The sequence below is a fragment of the Aquarana catesbeiana genome, linkage group LG02, assembly GCF_042186555.1.
Source record: "Aquarana catesbeiana isolate 2022-GZ linkage group LG02, ASM4218655v1, whole genome shotgun sequence".
Lineage (NCBI taxonomy): Eukaryota > Metazoa > Chordata > Amphibia > Anura > Ranidae > Aquarana > Aquarana catesbeiana.
In genome coordinates this window covers 777,779,774-777,801,060 of record NC_133325.1, presented here as the reverse complement: position 1 = coordinate 777,801,060, position 21,287 = coordinate 777,779,774, and the positions used below count along the sequence as shown (strand labels likewise).

Here is a 21,287-nt window from a genome sequence, read left to right as displayed (position 1 = left end):
CACGCCTTTAAAATTGCGCACGCTCGTAGAATGGTAACAAACTACAATACTTTAACCTTTTCAGCCCCGGAAGATTTTACCCCCTTCCTGACCAGAGCACTTTCTGTGAACCGGCACTGCGTCGCTTTCGCGCGACGTTGCACCCAAACAAAATTGATGTCCTTTTTTCCCACAAATAGAACTTTTTATTTGGTGGTATTTCATCATCTCTCTGGTTTATTTTTTGCGCTATAAAAAAAGAGCGACAATTTTGAAAAAAAAAAGCAATATTTTTTACTTTTTGCTATAATAAATACCCCCAACAATATCAGTTTAGGCTGATATGTATTCTTCTACATATTTTTGGTAAAAATAAAAAATCGCAATAAGCGTATATTGATTGGTTTGCGCAAAAGTTATAGCGTCTACAAAATAGGGGATAGATTTATGGAATTTTTATTATTATTTTTTCTTTTTTATTAGTAATGGCGGCGATCTGCGATCTTTATCATGACTGTGACATTATGGCGGACACATCGGACACTTCTGACACTATTTTGGGACCATTGTCATTTATACAGTGATCAGTGCTATAAAAATGCCCTGATTACTGTGTAAATGACACTGGCAGGGAAAGGGGTTAAACACTAGGGGACGATGAAGGGGTTAAGTGTGTCCTAGGGAGTGATTCTAACTGTGGGGGGATGGGCTACAACTGACAGGACAGTGATCACTTCTCCCAATGACAGGGAGCAGTGATCTCTGTCATGTCACTAGGCAGAACGGGGAAATGCCTTGTTTACATAGGCATCTCCCCGTTCTGCAGCTCCGTGACACGTTCGCTGGGATACCGGCGAACATCGAGTCCGCGGGTCCCGCGGGCACGGTCACGCTGCCGTGGCGCACGCACGCGCCTGCTAGCCCCTCCAGTTAAAGGGGACATACAGGTACGCCCATTTGCCCACCACTGCCATCATGCCGTCGTATATCGGCATGCAGCGGTCCGCAAGTGGCTAAAATCTCCATAGACTACGCTTTAAATGTTTTTACAGGTTTACTGTTTAAAGAGGAGGTCTAGCGCTAGAATTATTGCTCTCGCTCCAACGTTTGCGACGATATCTCACACGTTACAATATATAACTCAGTTTTTTTTGTAAAATATGTAAGATGACGTTACACCAAGTAAATAGATACCTTACACGTCACGCTTTAATACTGCACACGTTCGTGGAATGACGCCAAACTACTTAAAAATCTACACAGACAACGTTTTAAAAAATGTTTACAGGTTACCTGTTTGGAGTTACAGAGGAGGTCTGCAGCTAGAATTATTGCTCTCGCTCTAACATTCGCGGCGATATCTCACATGTGTGGTGCGAACACGGTTTACATATGTGGGCGTGAGCTACGGTGGGGAAAAGAATTATTTGATCCCCTGCAGATTTTGTAAGTTTGCCCACTTACAAAGAAATTGTATAATCTTTAATTTTTACCTTAGGGGTCTATAATTTTTATCTTATGGGTATTTTAAATATTGGAGACAGAATATCAAACAAAAATCCAGAAAAAAACACATGATATAAATGTTATAAATTGAGTTGCAGTTCAGTGAGTAAAATAAGTATTTGATCTCCAAGCAAAACATGACGTAGTACTTTGTGGAGAAACCCTTGTTGGTAATCACAGAGGTCAGACGTTTCGTGTAGTTGGTGACCAGGTTTGCAGACATCTCAGGAGGGATTTTGGTCCACTCTTCTTTCTTCTCTAAATCCTTAAGGTTTCTTGGTTGTCTCTTGGCAACTCGAAGTTCCAGCTCCCTCCATACATTTTCTATAGGATTAAGGTCTGGAGACTAACTAGGCCACTCCATGTCCTTAACCACTTGCCGACCGCCTCACGTCTATATACGTCAACAGAGCGGCACGGGCAGGCAAAATCACGTACTTGATACGTGATGCCTTCACGCGGGCGGGGGGTCCGATCGGACCCCCCCCCCCCCGGTGCCAGCGGCGGTCAGCATTTGTCTGGCAGCGATCAGAGATGAGGGGGAGGCCATCCGATCGTGGCCCCCCCCTCGCGATCGCTCCCAGCCAATGAGAAACATCCCCTGCCTGTGGGCGGCACAGTGGTGTAGTGGGTAGCACTCTCGCCTAGCAGTAAGAAGGGTCGCTGGTTCGAATCCCGACCACGACACTACCTGCCTGGAGTTTGCATGTTCTCCCTGTGCCTGTGTGGGTTTCCTCCGGGTACTCCGGTTTCCTCCCACACTCCAAAGACATGCTGGTAGGTTAATTGGATCCTGTCTAAATTGGCCCTAGTATGTATGAATGTGAGTTAGGGACCTTAGATTGTAAGCTCCTTGAGGGTGTAGGGACTGATGTGAATGTATAATATATATGTAAAGCGCTGCGTAAATTGACGGCGCTATATAAGTACCCGAAATAAATAAAATAAAAATAAAATATAGTACACACAGGCAGAGGATGTGATGTCATCTCTCCTCGGCTCGGCAGTTTCTGTTCCAGCGTCGAGGAGAGAAGACATCCGAGTAAGTGTAAAACACAAACACAACACAGTAGAACATGCCAGGCACACTAAACACCCCCGATCCCCCCCCCGATCCCCCCCGATCCCCCGTCACACTGACACCAAGCTGTTTTTTTTTTCCTGATTACTGATTGGTGTCAGTTTGTGACAGTTAGAAGTGGTAGGGCAGTGAGTATTAGCCCCCTGTAGGTCTAGGATACCCCCCTAACCCCCCCTAATAAAGTTTTAACCCCTTGATCATCCCCCGTCACCAGTGTCGCTAAGCGATCATTTTTCTGATCGCTGTATTAGTGTCACTGGTGACGCTAGTTAGTGAGGTAAATATTTAGGTTCGCCGTCAGCGTTTTATAGCGACAGGGACCCCCATATACTACCTAATAAATATTTTAACCCCTTGATTGCCCCCTAGTTAACCCTTTCACCACTGATCACTGTATAACCGTTACGGGTGACGCTGGTTAGTTTGTTTATTTTTTATAGTGTCAGGGCACCCGCCGTTTATTACCGAATAAAGGTTTAGCCCCCCGATCGCCCGGCGGTGATATGCGTCGCCCCAGGTAGTGTCAGATTAGCGCCAGTACCGCTAACACCCACGCACGCAGCTTACGCCTCCCTTAGTGGTATAGTATCTGAACGGATCAATATCTGATCCAATCAGATCTATACTAGCGTCCCCAGCAGTTTAGGGTTCCCAAAAACGCAGTGTTAGCGGGATCAGCCCAGATACCTGCTAGCACCTGCGTTTTTCCCCTCCGCCCGGCCCAGCCCACCCAAGTGCAGTATCGATCGATCACTGTCACTTACAAAACACTAAACGCATAACTGCAGCGTTCACAGAGTCAGGCCTGATCCCTGCGATCGCTAACAGTTTTTTTGGTAGCGTTTTGGTGAACTGGCAAGCACCAGCGGCCTAGTACACCCCGGTCATAGTCAAACCAGCACTGCAGTAACACTTGGTGACGTGGCGAGTCCCATAAGTGCAGTTCAAGCTGGTGAGGTGGCAAGCACAAGTAGTGTCCCGCTGCCACCAAGAAGACAAACACAGGCCCGTCGTGCCCATAGTGCCCTTCCTGCTGCATTCGCCAATCCTAATTGGGAACCCACCACTTCTGCAGCACCCGTACTTCCCCCATTCACATCCCCAACCAAATGCAGTCGGCTGCATGAGAGGCATTTTCTTTATGTCCTCCCGAGTACCCCTACCCAACGAACCCCCCCAAAAAAGATGTTGTGTCTGCAGGAAGCGCGGATATAGGCGTGACACCCGCTATTATTGTCCCTCCTGTCCTGACAATCCTGGTCTTTGCATTGGTGAATGTTTTGAACGCTACCATACACTAGTTGAGTATTAGCGTAGGGTACAGCATTGCACAGACTAGGCACACTTTCACAGGGTCTCCCAAGATGCCATCGCATTTTGAGAGACCCGAACCTGGAACCGGTTACAGTTACAAAAAAAAAGTGTAAAAAAAAAAAAAAAAACACAAACAAAAATAAAAAAAAATAAATAGTTGTCGTTTTATTGTTCTCTCTCTCTCTATTCTCTCTCTCTATGGTTCTGCTCTTTTTTACTGTATTCTATTCTGCAATGTTTTATTGTTATTATGTTTTATCATGTTTGCTTTTCAGGTATGTAATTATTTATACTTTACCGTTTACTGTGCTTTATTGTTAACCATTTTTTTGTCTTCAGGTACGCCATTCACGACTTTGAGTGGTTATACCAGAATGATGCCTGCAGGTTTAGGTATCATCTTGGTATCATTCTTTTCAGCCAGCGGTCGGCTTTCATGTAAAAGCAATCCTAGCAGCTAATTAGCCTCTAGACTGCTTTTACAAGCAGTGGGAGGGAATGCCCCCCCCCCCCCACCGTCTTCCATGTTTTTCTCTGGCTCTCCTGTCTCAACAGGGAACCTGAGAATGCAGCCGGTGATTCAGCCAGCTGACCATAGAGCTGATCAGAGACCAGAGTGGCTCCAAACATCTCTATGGCCTAAGAAACCGGAAGCTACGAGCATTTTATGACTTAGATTTCGCCGGATGTAAACAGCGCCATTGGGAAATTGGGGAAGCATTTTTTTCACACCGATCTTGGTGTGGTCAGATGCTTTGAGGGCAGAGGAGAGATCTAGGGTCTAATAGACCCCAATTTTTTCAAAAAAGAGTACCTGTCACTACCTATTGCTATCATAGGGGATATTTACATTCCCTGAGATAACAATAAAAATGATTAAAAAAAAAAAATGAAAGGAACAGTTTAAAAATAAGATAAAAAAGCAAAAAAATAATAAAGAAAAAAAAAAAAAAAAAAAAAAAAGCACCCCTGTCCCCCCTGCTCTCGCGCTAAGGCGAACGCAAGCGTCGGTCTGGCGTCAAATGTAAACAGCAATTGCACCATGCATGTGAGGTGTCACCGCGAACGTCAGTTCGAGGGCAGTAATTTTAGCAGTAGACCTCCTCTGTAAATCTAAAGTGGTAACCTGTAAAGGCTTTTAAAGGCTTTTAAAAATGTATTAATTTTGTTGCCACTGCACGTTTGTGCGCAATTTTAAAGCATGTCATGTTTGGTATCCATGTACTCGGCCTAAGATCATCTTTTTTATTTCATCAAACATTTGGGCAATATAGTGTGTTTTAGTGCATTAAAATTTAAAAAAGTGTGTTTTTTCCACAAAAAATGCGTTTGAAAAATCGCTGCGCAAATACTGTGTGAAAAAAAAAATGAAACACCCACCATTTTAATCTGTAGGGCATTTGCTTTAAAAAAATATATAATGTTTGGGGGTTCAAAGTAATTTTCTTGCAAAAAAAAATAATTTTTTCATGTAATCAAAAAGTGTCAGAAAGGGCTTTGTATTCAAGTGGTTAGAAGAGTGGGTGATGTGTTGCATAAGCTTCTAGATGTTGTGCATAAAATGCCAGGACAGTTCAAAACCCCCCCAAATGACCCCATTTTGGAAAGTAGACACCCCAAGCTATTTGCTGAGAGGCATGTCAAGTCCATGGAATATTTTATATTGTGACACAAGTTGCAGGAAAGAGACAAATTTTTTTTTTTTTTTTTTTTTGCACAAAGTTGTCACTAAATGATATATTGCTCAAACATGCCATGGGAATATGTAAAATTACACCCCAAAATACATTCTGTTGCTTCTCCTGAGTACGGGGATACCACATGTGTGGGACTTTTTGGGAGCCTAGCCGCGTACGGGACTCCGAAATCCAAGCACCGCCTTCAGGCTTTCTAAGGGCGTACATTTTTGAATTCACTCTTCACTGCCTATCACAGTTTCGGAGGCCATGGAATGCCCAGGTGGCACAAAACCCCCCCAAATGACCCCATTTTGGAAAGTAGACACCCCAAGCTATTTGCTGAGAGGTATAGTGAGTATTTTGCAGACCTCACTTTTTGTCACAAAGTTTTGAAAATTGAAAAAAGAAAAAAAAAAAATTTTTCTGGTCTTTCTTCATTTTCAAAAACAAATGAGAGCTGCAAAATACACACCATGCCTCTCAGCAAATAGCTTGGGGTGTCTACTTTCCAAAATGGGGTCATTTGGGGGGGGATTGTGCCATCATGGCATTTTATGGCCTTCAAAACTGTGATAGGCAGCGAGAAGTGAAATCAAAAATTTATGCCCTTAGAAATCCTGAAGGCGGTGCTTGGTTTTTGGGGCCCCGTACGCGGCTAGGCTCCCAAAAAGTCTCACACATGTGGTATCCCTGTACTCAGGAGAAGCAGTTGAATGTATTTTGGGGTGCAATTCCACATATGCCCATGGCCTGTGTGAGCAATATATCATTTAGTGACAACTTTTTTTTTTTTTTGTCATTATTCAATCACTTGGGACAAAAAAAAAAATATTCAATGGGCTCAACATGCCTCTCAGCAATTTCCTTGGGGTGTCTACTTTCCAAAATGGGGTCATTTGGGGGGGTTTTGTACTGCCCTGCCATTTTAGCACCTCAAGAAATGACATAGGCAGTCATAAACTAAAAGCTGTGCAAATTCCAGAAAATGTACCCTAGTTTGTAGACGCTATAACTTTTGCGCAAACCAATAAATATACGCTTATTGACATTTTTTTTACCAAAGACATGTGGCCGAATACATTTTGGCCTAAATGTATCACTAAAATTGAGTTTATTGGATTTTTTTTATAACAAAAAGTAGAAAATATCATTTTTTTTCAAAATTTTCGGTCTTTTTCCGTTTATAGCGCAAAAAATAAAAACGGCAGAGGTGATCAAATACCATCAAAAGAAAGCTCTATTTGTGGGAAGAAAAGGACGCAAATTTCGTTTGGGTACAGCATTGCATGACCGCGCAATTAGCAGTTAAAACGACGCAGTGCCAAATTGTAAAAAGTGCTCTGGTCAGGAAGGGGGTAAATCCTTCCGGGGCTGAAGTGGTTAATGTGCTTCTTCTTGAGACACTCCTTTGTTGCCTTGGCAGGATGTTTTGGGTCATTGTCATGCTGGAAGACCCATCCATGACCCATCTTCAGTGTTCTGGCTGAGGGAAGAAGGTTCTCATCCAAGATTTTACCATACATGGCCCCGTCCATTGGCTCCTCAATGTGGCAAAGCCGGCCTGTACTTCTAGCAGAAAACCAGCTCCAAAGCATGATGGTTCCACCTCTGTGCTTGACTATGGGGATGGTGTTAAAGGGTCAACATTTTTCCCCAAATACGGCAAATCAAGTTAATACCAAAGAGCTTAATTTCGGTCTTATCTGACCACAGCACTTTCTCCCAATTATTCTCTGAATCATTTAGATGTTGATTGGAAAACTTCAGATGGACCTGTACATGTGCCTTCTCGAGGAGCAGGACTCGCCATGTTTGGAGGAAGAAAAATGCCGATTATGACCCTAAGAACATCATCCCTACAGTCAAACACGGAGGTGGAAATATTATGATTTGTGACTGTTTCTTTACTGCCGGTACAGACCGACTTTGCCGCATTGAGGGGCCAATAATTGGGGCTCATGTATCGTAAAATCTTGGATGAGAACCTTCTTCCCTCAGCCAAAACACTGAAGATGGGTCGTGGATGGGTCTTCCAGCATGACAATGACCCAAAACATACTGCCAAGGCAACAAAGGAGTGTCTCAAGAAGAAGCACATTATGGTCATGGAGTGGCCTAGCCAGTCTCCAGACCTTAATCCCATTGAAAATTTATGGAAGGAGCTGAAACTTTGAGTTGCCAACCGACAGCCAAGAAACCTTAAGGATTTAGAGAAGATCTGTAAAGAAGAGTGGACCAAAATCCCTCCTGAGATGTGTGCAAACCTGGTCACCAACTACAAAAAACGTTGGACCTCTATGCTTGCTAACAAGGGTTTCTCCACCAAGTACTAAGTCATTTTTTTGCTTGGGGAACAAATACTTATTTTACTCACTGAACTGCAACTCCATTTATAACATCTGTATCATGTGTTTCTTTTCTGGATTTTTGGTTGATATTCTGTCTCTATCATTTAAAATACACCTATGATAAAAATGATAGACCCTTCATTTCTTTAGAACTGGGCAAACTTACAAAATCATTTGGGGGATCAAATAATTATTTTCCCCACTGTACGCATGTGTTCGCCACTGTACGGGGGGATGGGGGAACTTTAATTTTTTTTTTCATTATTATTTATTTATTATATTTTTTTTATTTTTACATTGTCCCTGTCAATGCTTTCCACAAAAAAATGGCCTTGTTTACATCGGCTGTGAACTAAAATCACTTCATGACGTCGCACTGGGCCTCCTAGGCCATGGAGATAAGCGGAGGCCATCTTTCCTTTGCTAATCTCTATGACCAGCTGCCGTCACCACCGGATCGGTTCCTGGTAAAAAAAAACCCAGAGCGCTGTAAGTTCAGCAGCAGGAAGAGGACAGGGCAGCCCTGCAGGGAAGTTCAGCAGCAGGTAGAGGACCGGGCAGCCCCTCAGGGAAGTTAAACAGCAGAAAGAGGACAGGGCAGCCCTGCAGGGAAGTTCAGCAGCAGAAAGAGGACAGGGCAGCCCTGCAGGGAAGTTTAGCAGCAGGAAGAGAACAGGGCAGCCTTGCAGGGAAGTTCAGCAGCTGGAAGAGGACAGGGCAGCCCTGCAGGGAAGTTCAGCAGCAGCAAGAAGACAGCACAGCCCTGCAGGGAAGTTAAACAGCGGAAAGAGGATAGGGCAGCCCTGCAGGGAAGTTTAGCAGCAGGAAGAGGACAGGGCAGCCCTGCAGGGAAGTTCAGCAGCAGGAAGAGGACAGGGCAGCCCTGCAGGGAAGTTCAGCAGCAAGAAGAGTACAGGGAAGCCCTGCAGGGAAGTTCAGCAGCAGGAAGAGGACATGGCAGCCCTGCAGGGAAGTACAGCAGCAGGAAGAGGACAGGGCAGCCCTGCAGGGAAGTACAGCAGCAGGAAGAGGACAGGGCAGCCCTGTAGGGAAGTACAACAGCAGGAAGAGGACAGGGCAACCCTGCAAGGAATATCAGCAGCAGGTAGAGGACAGGGCAGCCCTGCAGGGAAGTTAAACAGCAGAAAGAGGATAGGGCAGCCCTGCAAGGAAGTTTAGCAACAGGAAGAGGACAGGGCAGCCCTGCAGGGAAGTTCAGCAGCAGGAAGAGGTCAGGGTAACCCTGCAGGGAAGTTCAGCAACAGGAAGAAGACAGGGTAGCCCTGCAGGGAAGTTCAGCAGCAGGAAGAAGACAGGGTAGCTCTGCAGGGAAGTTTAGCAGCAGGTAGAGGAGAGGGCAGCCCTGCAGGGAAGTTCAGCAGCAGGAAGAGGACAGGGCAGCCCTGCAGGGAAGTTCAGCAGCAGGAAGAGGACAGGGCAGCCCTGCAGGGAAGTTCAGCAGCAGGAAGAGGACAGGGCAGCCCTGCAGGGAAGTACAGCAGCAGGAAGAGGACAGGGGAGCCCTGTAGGAAAGTACAGCAGCAGGAAAAGGACAGGGCAACCCTGCAAGGAATATCAGCAGCAGTTAGAGGACAGGGCAGCCCTGCAGGGAAGTTCAGCAGCAGGAAGAGGACAGGGCAGCCCTGCAGGGAAGTTCAACAGCAGGAAGAAGACAGGGCAGCCCTGCAGTGAAGATTTCTACAGAATCCAGCAGACTGTACATTGTGGGACATCTTTCATCACAGGTAAGTAATGTGACTAAAGCTGTAGAGGAAAAAAAATTTTTTTTTTAGCTAACCTTCAGCACTAAAACAAATGTATTCCCTTTAAAAGGATATAAACTGGTGGAACTTGTGAAAAAAAAGGCATCAATAACACTTGATAGCTTTGCGGCTCGTTTTAAAGCCTGGGTACGTGTGGGCAGAGAGAGCGATCGCATTAGCTGTGCTCGCTATGAGTTCGCTACGCAGGATTTGCACGGCATGTCCTGGGCACGAGCTAAAGCGTGAACACGGTGTTCCAGCAATGTTATGGATGATGGGCCATTAGACACCCTCCGGAGAACTGCCCGGATGGCACGTCCTGAGCCATGCGCCGATTCATCTGACTTGGCCGCGCAGCCTCTTCATTTTCTATCGGGCTGGCCATCTGCCCCGTAGTACAGCAGTGCCAGGATCATTTGGCATTGTGTCTTATTTATGTTACACTGGATGGCACTTCCCAGCCTCAGATCATGTATTACAATCCTCACCGTTAAATCCGACGCTGTCAGTGGAAGAGAAATAAGCGGCTCAATAAATGTACACTGTAATCAACACCAAACATGAAACGTTAAAGCTCCAGGCACAGAAACTTATATTTAGATATATTTCTCATTAACCACAAAGGCTATACTGCAACTACACTTTGTGAGCACCAAATGCCTTTGCAAACCCAGATATTATCTTGTAAAAGTAGCCGTGACATCATCCTTGTGCTGTGTAGCCTGTGCAGAGAGCAGAGCTGTGGGAGGAGCCCAGCAGGCCCCACCCACTACAAGCTGCCTGCTGAAAACGACAGGAGGGGGCGGAGACAAGACCAGTCCCCCCCCGCACAAGGAGAGAGAGCAGAGCTGTGGGAGGGGCCTAGCAGTCTCCACCCACTACCGACTACCTGCAGAAAACTACAGGAGTGGGGCGGAGACAAGACCAGTTCCCCCTGCACAAGGAGAGAGAGCAGAGCTGTGGGAGGAGCCTAGCAGTCTCCACCCACTACAAGCTGCCTGCAGAAAACTACAGGAGGGGGCGAACACAAGACCAGTCCCCCCTGCACAAGGAGAGAGAGTAGAGCTGTGGGAGGGGCCTAGTAGCGTCCACCCACTACCGACTGCCTGCAGAAAACTACAGGAGGGGGCGGAGACAAGACCAGTCCCCCCTGCACAAGGAGAGAGAGCAGAGCTGTGGGAGGGGCCTAGCAGTCTCCACCCACTACCTGCAGAAAACTACAGGAGTGGGGCAGAGACAAGACCAGTCCCCCCTGCACAAGGAGAGAGAGCAGAGCTGTGGGAGGGGCCTAGCAGTCTCCACCCACTACCTACAGAAAACTACAGGAGTGGGGCAGACACAAGACCAGTCCCCCCTGCACAAGGAGAGAGAGTAGAGCTGTGGGAGGGGCCTAGCAGTCTCCACCCACTACAAGCTGCCTGCAGAAAACTACAGGAGGGGGCGGAGACAAGATCAGTCCCCCCTGCACAAGGAGAGAGAGTAGAGCTGTGGGAGGGGCCTAGCAGTCTCCACCCACTACAAGCTGCCTGCAGAAAGCTACAGGAGGGGTGGAGACAAGACCAGTCACCCCTGCACAAGGAGAGAGAGCAGAGCTGTGGGAGGGGCCTAGCAGTCTCCACCCAATACCTGCAGAAAACTACAGGAGGGGGGCGGAGACAAGACCAGTTACCCCTGCACAAAGAGAGAGAGCAGAGCTGTGGGAGGAGCCTAGCAGTCTCCACCCATTACAAGCTGCCTGCAGAAAACTACAGGAGGGGGCGGAGACAAGATCAGTCCCCCCTGCACAAGGAGAGAGAGTAGAGCTGTGGGAGGGGCCTAGTAGCCTCCACCCACTACCGACTGCCTGCAGAAAACTACAGGAGGGGTGGAGACAAGACCAGTCACCCCTGCACAAGGAGAGAGAGCAGCAGTGAGCGGTCTTTGTTACAGGAATTCTGTACTGGATTACTGCACAGATCTGGAAGGAATACACAAAACACGCCAAGATTCCAGGAAGAAGACACATGATGAATGTATTTAGACAATTTTTTTCTTATTCCGGAGTTCAACTTTGTTGTTCCACCCAGCCAATGTGGTAATGCCTCAGTCACACCAATTTGGATTGGAAACCCTTTTTGCTTACTTGTTTGTGATTCAGAAGGATTCCCAAACATGCCCACTGCTCATGTTTGATGCACAAAGTTTTAATTCAAAGCATACTAATCATAGTTCCCAACATTTTTTAAACCTGTGCTGAAAGGATGGATCAGATTTTTATTATATTATTTTAGGAAATATTCACTGTACAAATTAGCCAATATTTAAAAAAAGTATATTATTATTATTAACATTGATAATAATAATAACAGTATAAAAGAAAATACAAATTAAAAAAAACATAATATAATATAATATAATAAAAATGTAATAGTAGAATAGAACAGAATAGAATAGAAAATAAATTGATTTAATTTAATAAAATAAAATAGATACTTTACAGACACTATAATTTAATAAAATAAAATAGATACTTTATAGACACAACGGTGTTGGAGTTATAAGTTGACAGAATCGTTATTCTATTTATTTATATTTTTCATTGAAATTTTTTTAATTCACATTTTTAACCAATGGACACTTTTTTTTTTTTTACCATTGCAATACTTTAATTATTCAGTTGTCTTTATTGAAGTTTTACAAGGTGTACAGAAAGAATAAGCAGAACATACCACCAGTTGATGTTATTTGATGTTTACAATCACTTGTTGATTATTCTCGTTTTTTTTCCCAAGGTTATTTGTTGATTGGTTATTATTCTATATTGTGGTTTATATTCACATCACATTGGTAAAGTAGCACCCTTTTTTTTTTATAACACCTCCCAAAGGCCCAAACAGGTGCACATGGTAACAGCCCAAGCAGTAGAGGCCCGTTCATATGGGGCGCAGTGGTGCCACCTCCACTAATCCATGCGTCCGGCCTTTATTCTACATGGAGGGTGCTGGACGCATGGATTCTAATGGGGCTTTTTTTTTTTTGAAGCACGTGATTAGAGCCGGAGGTTCTAATTGCCTTCAAAAAGGGTGGGTTCAGGGCGCACTGCTAGCCCACCTACTTGTGTGACAATAGCAAATTAATATTCGCTTCCGTCTTCCAGATTCTCCTCCCGGCCAATCAGGAAGCGGGTCCTGGGACCCGATTGGCTGAGAGGAGAAGCAATCGTATTGGGCGCCGAGAAGGAGGAGACGCAGGGGAAGCCAACAAAAAGGGGGAGATGCAAGGAGGATCTGAAGCTGCCCGCGACCTAGATGGGGTAAGTGCGGGACTGGTGGGGGAACGGACAAGCGAGTGACGGGGGGCAGGTGTATCAGGACCGACCGGGGGTGGGGAAATCTGGGGGTGGCGGGTGGTTTGCTTGCCGCCCCTCACCCAAATGGAGCACCTGCCGCCACTGAGCCCAAGTGACCCACCTCTAAAGAATTGGCATGCCCTGCCCCCCACAACTTGGGGACATGGCACCAGCCCAAGTGACCCATCTCTGAAGAATTGGCATGCCCTGCCCCCCCCATGACTTGGGGACATGGTAACAGCACAAGTGACTCATCCTAAGAATTGGCATGCCCTGCCCCCCACGACTTGGGGACATGGTAACAACTCAAGTGACCCATCTCTGAAGAATTGGCATCCCCTGCCCCCCCCATGACTTGGGGACATGGTAACAGCACAAGTGACTCATCCTAAGAATTGGCATGCCCTGCCCCCCACAACTTGGGGACATGGTAACAACTCAAGTGACCCATCTCTGAAGAATTGGCCTGCCCCCCACAACTTGGAGACATGGTAACAGCCCAAGTGAGCCATCTCTGAAGAATTGGTATGCCCTGCCCCTAGAGTTGCCACCTCATCCCTTTAAACCCGAACACCTTTGAATTACACAGGTTCTGAGGCTAATTAAATGCAGATAAGGCACCAAGTGAGTTTAATTACCACCTTAATCAGCCACAGAACCTGTGTAATTAATATGTGTTCGGGTTTAAAGGGATGAGGTTGCAACCATACCTGCCCCTCATGACTTGGGGACATGGTAACAGCCCAAGTGACCGATCTCTGAAGAATTGGCATGCCCTGCCCCCCACAACTTAGGGACATGGTAACAGCCCAAGTGACCCATCTCTGAAGAATTGGCATGCCCTGCCCCTCACGACTTTGGGACATAGTAACAGCTCAAGTGACCCATCTCCCAAGAATGGGCATGCTCTGCCCCCCACGACTTGGGGACATGGTAACAACCCAAGTGACCCATCTCTGAAGAATTGGCATGCCCTGCCCCCCCCCCATGACTTGGGGACATGGTAACACCACAATGACCCATCCCAAGAATTGGCATGCCCTGCCCCCCACGACTTGGGGACATGGTAACAACCCAAGTGACCCATCTCTGAAGAATTGGCCTGCCCCCCACAACTTGGAGACATGGTAACAACCCAAGTGACCGATCTCTGAAGAATTGGCATGCCCTGCCCCCCACAACTTGGGGACATGTTAACAACCCAAGTGAGCCATCTCTGAAGAATTGGTATGCCCTGCCCCTAGAGTTGCCACCTCATCCCTTTAAACCCGAACACCTTTGAATTACACAGGTTCTGAGGCTAATTAAATGCAGATAAGGCACCAAGTGAGTTTAATTACCACCTTAATCAGCCACAGAACCTGTGTAATTAATATGTGTTCGGGTTTAAAGGGATGAGGTTGCAACCATAACTGCCCCTCATGACTTGGGGACATGGTAACAGCCCAAGTGACCGATCTCTGAAGAATTGGCATGCCCTGCCCCCCACAACTTAGGGACATGGTAACAGCCCAAGTGACCCATCTCTGAAGAATTGGCATGCCCTGCCCCTCACGACTTTGGGACATAGTAACAGCTCAAGTGACCCATCTCCCAAGAATGGGCATGCTCTGCCCCCCACGACTTGGGGACATGGTAACAACCCAAGTGACCCATCTCTGAAGAATTGGCATGCCCTGCCCCCCCCCCCATGACTTGGGGACATGGTAACACCACAATGACCCATCCCAAGAATTGGCATGCCCTGCCCCCCACGACTTGGGGACATGGTAACAACCCAAGTGACCCATCTCTGAAGAATTGGCCTGCCCCCCACAACTTGGAGACATGGTAACAACCCAAGTGACCGATCTCTGAAGAATTGGCATGCCCTGCCCCCCACAACTTGGGGACATGTTAACAACACAAGTGACCCATCTCTGAAGAATTGGCATGCACTGTCCCTCACGACTTTGGGACATGGTAACAGCTCAAGTGACCCATCTCCCAAGAATTGGCATGCTCTGCCCCCACGACTTGGGGACATGGTAACAGCCCAAGTGACCCATCTACCAAGAGTTGGCATGCCCTGCCCCCCATGACTTCAAACCTTGCTGATATTTGCACCAATCCGCACTACTCATCGTAGGCTGAAATTTTTTTTTTGGGCAGCTCCTGTGGAAAATTCCCAGCCATGCAGGTACATTGTGTGTTGATTCTCTCCATGATAATGCTGGAAGTGTACAGTCGTTAGCCTGCTATGTCAGGATTTCCAGGAGAACATGAGGAAGTCTGTCTGATAAGAGGAACAAGCAGGCATGTCACAATATATCGCTCGCTTATCTGCAGCATGTACATAAAATGTTCCAGTTCCATACCGAGAAATTACTGGTACAATGTACAGATGACACTGCAAATTACACGCCGCATACACTTGCCCTTAAAAAAAAAGAAAGTACATTTAAAGGAAATCTATTTTTTTCTCAAATAAAAGGATATAACATCTATAATTGCCACACAAGTCATTTTGCAATTTAATGCAATTAAAAATACCTTCATATCAGTTTGCTGTGAATTTCTGTAACTGCCGAATGTGTGTGGGCAGCTGAATACTTGTTAAATGTAACAATGCAGAGAATGATTAACTCTCTCTGAACATTCTGAAATATAGAGAAGAAAAGCATTGTATTTATTAGAGAGGGGTGAGGCACTGTATGCAATATAAAAGAGGTATGAGGCACTGTATTCAATAAAGAAGAGGTATGAGGCAATGTATGCAATATAGAAGAGGTATGAGGCACTGTATGCAATATAGAAGAGGTATGAGGCAATGTATTCAATAAAGAAGAGGTATGGGGCACTGTATGCAATAAAGAAGAGGTATAAGACACTGTATGCAATATAGAAGAGGTATGAGACACTGTATGCAATATAGAAGCAGTATGAGGCACTGTATGCAATATAAAAGAGGTATGAGGCACTGTATGCAATATAGAAGAGGTATGAGGCACTGTATGCATTATAGAAGAGGTATGAGGCACTGTATGCAATATAGAAGAGGTATGAGGCACTGTATGCATTATAGAAGAGGTATGAGGCACTGTATGCAATAGAGAAGCAGTATGAGGCACTGTATGCAATATAGAGGGGGTTTGAGACACTATGCAATATAGAAGAGGTATGAGGCACTGTATGCAATATAGAGGGGGTTTGAGACACTATGCAATATAGAAGCAGTATGAGGCACTGTATGCAATATAAAAGAGGTATGAGGCACTGTATTTAATATAGAAGCAGTATGAGGCACTGTATGCAATATAGAAGAGTATGAGGCACTGTATGCAATATAGAAGAGGTAAGAGGCACTGTATGCAATATAGAAGAGGTATGAGGTGCTGTATGCAATATAGAAGAGGTAAGAGGCACTGTATGCAATATAGAAGAATAGTTTACCCTTATTAACAGAGAAGGATGAGCACTCTGTGATAAAGAGGTATGTGGAAATGTGTATAAGAAATGGTTATGAAGCACTGTGTGCAAATTGGTTGTATGAGACGCATGAGGCACTGCATGAAATAAAAAGATACTAGGCACTACATTTAATAGAGAGGCACGACATAATGCTTGTACTGCAGAGGAATGAGACACTGCATGTAAAAAAGAAGTATTATGCCGTGTACACACAGCTGGACTTTCGACGGACTGAATCACGTCGGACATTTTTCGACGGACTTCCGACGGAGTTTCAACGGACTTCCGTCGAATCGGACTTGTCTACACACAATGACACCAAAGTCCGACGGATTCGTACGTGATGACGTACACCGGACTAAAATAAGGAAGTTCATAGCCAGTAGCCAATAGCTGCCCTAGTGTCGGTTTTCGTCCGTCGGACTAGCATACAGACTAGCGGATTTTTCAACCGGACTCGAGTCCGTCGGAAAGATTTGAAGCATGTTCCAAATCTAAGGTCCATCAGGTTTTCGACAGAAAAGGTCTGCTGCAGGTCCGATGAAGCCCACACACGGTTGAATTGTCCGACGGATTTGTTCCGTCGGACCAGTTTGGTAGAAAAGTCCGGCACGTGTGTACACGGTATTAGGCGCCCCGTGTATTAATAAAGATACTAGGCTCTGCATTTCATAGAGTAGCATGAGATACTGCTTGCAATATAGAGGTATGAGGCACTGCATGTAATAGAGAAGTATTAGGCACTGCAGTCTGCATGTAATGGAAAGATAAGCTACTGCTTGTATTAGAGAGGTATGAGTTACCCATGTGCGCCTTTCCCCTTGCTAGTTTTAAATGAATCAGCTGCCATTGTTAATTTATTTGAGAAAAATAGAGATACTGTATATATTATAGAGGTATGAGGCACTGCATATAATCGAGAGTAATGAGGTACTGTGTGTAATGGGGAAAGATGAGGCACTGTATATAACATAGAGGTATGAGGCACTGAGTATAATAGAGACTAATGAGGCACTGTATATAATATAGAGGTATGAGGCACTGCATATAATAGAGACTAATGAGGCACTGTATATAACATAGAGGTATGAGGCACTGCATATAATAGAGACTAATGAGACACTGTATATAATATAGAGGTATGAGGCACTGCATATAATAGAGACTAATGAGGCACTGTATATAATATAGAGGTATGAGGCACCGAGTATAATAGAGACTAATGAGGCACTGTATATAACATAGAGGTATGAGGCACCGAGTATAATAGAGACTAATGAGGCACTGTATATAACATAGAGGTATGAGGCACCGAGTATAATAGAGACTAATGAGGCACTGTATATAATATAGAGGTATGAGGCACCGAGTATAATAGAGACTAATGAGGCACTGTATATAATATAGAGGTATGAGGCACTGCATATAATAGAGACTAATGAGGCACTGTATATAATATAGAGGTATGAGGCACTGCATATAATAGAGACTAATGAGGCACTGTATATAATATAGAGGTATGAGGCACTGCATATAATAGAGACTAATGAGGCACTGTATATAATATAGAGGTATGAGGCACCGAGTATAATAGAGACTAATGAGGCACTGTATATAACATAGAGGTATGAGGCACTGCATATAATAGAGACTAATGAGGCACTGTATATAACATAGAGGTGTGAGGCACCGAGTATAATAGAGACTAATGAGGCACTGTATATAACATAGAGGTATGAGGCACCGAGTATAATAGAGACTAATGAGGCACTGTATATAATATAGAGGTATGAGGCACAGAGTATAATAGAGACTAATGAGGCACTGTATATAATATAGAGGTATGAGGCACCGAGTATAATAGAGAGTAATGAGAAACTGTATATAATATAGAGGTATGAGGCACTGCATATAAGAGAGAGTAATGAGAAATTGCGTGTAATAGGGAAAAATAAGACATTGTATATAATATAGAGGTATGAGGCACTGAGTATAATAGATAGTAATGAGGCACTGTGTGTACTAGGGAAAGATGTGACACTGTATATAATATAGAGGTATGAGGCACTGAGTATAATAGATAGTAATGAGGCACGGTATATAATTTAGAGGTATATGTGTGTATAATATAGAGGTATGAGGCACTGAGTATAATAGAGACTAATGAGGCACTGTATATAATAGCTAGTAATGAGGCACTGTGTGTACTAGGGAAAGATGAGACACTGTATATAATATAGAGGTATGAGGCACTGAGTATAATAGAGACTAATGAAGCACTGCATATAATAGCTAGTAATGAGGCACTGTGTGTACTAGGGAAAGATGAGACACTGTATATAATATAGAGGTATGAGGCACTGAGTATAATAGATAGTAATGAAGCACTGTATATAATTTAGAGGTATGAGGCACTGCATTTAATAGAGACTAATGAGTTACTGTATGTAATATGGAAAGAGGAGACACTACATATAATAGATGTATACGTCTTGCCAAAAAGTTTACATTTGTGGAAATACCGGTCTGTCTCAATATTAATTTTGCTATAAGAGGTTCTTAGACAAGTAATCATTAAGAAAGTGACTCTGAAGTAAGGAAATGTTACCTGAACTGCCACTTGGACCACGTAGTAAGGGCCTCCTGGACCGGTGCCGGGACATCAAGTCAGATCTTCATTCCAGCAAAGAAGGTGCATTTCGCTATGAAAATCTTGAAAAGCATCCCTCTTGGACACCCTGACTTCATCACCTCCTGCATCCTTGGCCTCACTTTTGTCCCTTTGCCCCAATATACATGGCCAGTAGTGAAGGTTAGGAGGTGGTAGGGGCTGTGGTGGTATCTTGACCAGGTAAGCAGGTCAGCGTTTGCTTATTGGAAGGGATTCAGAAAATCCCCAACTGCTATATAAGAGGCGCCTGCTCAAACCCGAAACACAGGCAGCCACGTAGCAGTATGTAGAAGTACTGTGGTGGGTCAGCAGGTAGTTAAATATTACAGCCATGGTCAACTCCCACCCCATAGCCTATAATTGGATAGTAATGGAGCAGCAACAAACTGTTGATCTCCCTCTACTCAATCTTCTCTCCACCATCAGCACATAGGCATGAAATAACTATATATAACATTTAAAGAGTAACTCCACTTTTGTTGAGAAAAAAAAAAAACATTCCCCTCTGGGTGATCTATGTACATTGCGGGCATTTTAACAAAATTTGTTGCAGATTCTGACCTTTTGTTATTCTGAGCAAATAGCTGTTTGTTTCCCTGAGTGAATCTGTATGGGAGTGATTGTAGTGATTGTAGAATTATCAATCAGCTGCTGCACTTGCAGGGTTCTAATGAGAAAAGTGGTAGGGTCTTCATTTTTCTTTTGGGAGTATCCCGCCAAAAATGAAATTTTTGTTGCAGGGGATGCTCAAAATCTGACTTGTATCTTAGTGCAGACTTCTGGGAAAATCGGCGGGCCAATCATGCATGCAGAAAAATAAATTGTATTTGTTTGTGTTGTGTACACCATCTATGTACAGAACGCCTCTAGGTAGCCATATTGCATTTTACAGAAAATTGCAGATTATAAAATAAGGTAATTTTAAATAACATTCAACTACACTATAACTTGTGTCACAGTTGTATATATACACTATATTACATTTTCTTTTCCCAGCAAAAGTGGAGATGCCCTTTAAGGAAAACCAAACGTGGAATTCTCAAGGGGGACAGAGGCAAAAAAAACAAAAAACAAAGAAGACTACATGATTATTTATCCTGACTACTTTCCTTGCTCCCTCTGTGCTTTAATTCAAACTAGCACTACCCATCTCCTATTGATTCTTTTTTTCCATCATAAAAGTTTGCAGGCTTTCGCTTACTTTATAAAGTGGACAAGCTGCAGTCGCGACACCTAGTGGCCGGCACAGAAATAACATGACCATTTCCCAGCCTTCTGTGAGTCTTTATTGCACATATGTTAAATAAATGACAAATTACTGCATGCATTTCCGTCCATGTCACCCATCTGCTCCGCTGAGACAGCGCCGGTCTCCATCTGCGGCATAATTACAGCGTTGTCTTTCTTTCAGATGGCCCCAGTATTTGCAGACTGTGTACATTTCAATAAAACATTGTTTCCTTAGCATTAGCGTTTATTGTATTTGTTGTACTGAAGCCGCCGAGGAAGTTGTAAGCTCTGACAATTGAAGCTCATTATCCCTTTGTTGGAGTTTGAAAGAGCTGTCATTTCTAAGTCATTTTGTGTTAGCGGTTATTGTACTGTACACAAGCCGCGGAAGATTTGTTAGAGAATGCTCTGACCATGTACGCCTTCTGCTGCCGGGCTAATATACAGAACTTCCCCAGAACGAAGGACAGGCTATGGACATTGAAGTATTTATGTTTTCTTAACAAACGGTTACTTAGCTTTAAATCACACTCTCACTGACCTATGTAGCTACAGATACTGTGGAGCAATCCATAATTAATGTTCACAGTAGGATCACTAAATTCCTTTTTCTCAGCTGCTCAGCTCCCCCCCTTCCAGGAGTGACTTAGTAGCTCAGCTCTGCCTGCAGCCCCTCCTAGCAGTGACTCAGGAGCTCAGCTCCCAATGCACACCCTCCCAGCCATTGACACAGCAGCTCAGCTCACCCTGAACCCCTTTCCCAGCAGATACTCAGGAGCAGGGGCGTTGCTAGGTCTACAAAAGATCTGGGGCTAGAGCCTATAGCAGTGTAGTAAAGAAAGTCATATGCTTGCGCGGGCATACACATGTATATAAAGTAATATACGTGTGTGTCTATATCCCCAGAGAGCCCCCCCCTTACATCAGGGACCCCAGAG

The 21,287-nt window shown here is 44.7% G+C and overlaps 1 protein-coding gene across 1 annotated transcript in view; it reads right to left on the bottom strand.

The window, feature by feature from the left end:
• The window catches only part of ARHGAP31 (Rho GTPase activating protein 31), a 322,286-nt gene extending 302,891 nt beyond the window's left edge, over window positions 1-19,395 (bottom strand). The window contains exon 1 of the mRNA XM_073617391.1: window positions 19,057-19,395. Coding sequence (XP_073473492.1) covers window positions 19,057-19,111 — 55 coding nt within the window. The 5' untranslated portion in view covers window positions 19,112-19,395. The remainder of the gene's footprint in view (window positions 1-19,056) is intronic.
• Between the last annotated feature and the right edge of the window lie 1,892 nt (window positions 19,396-21,287).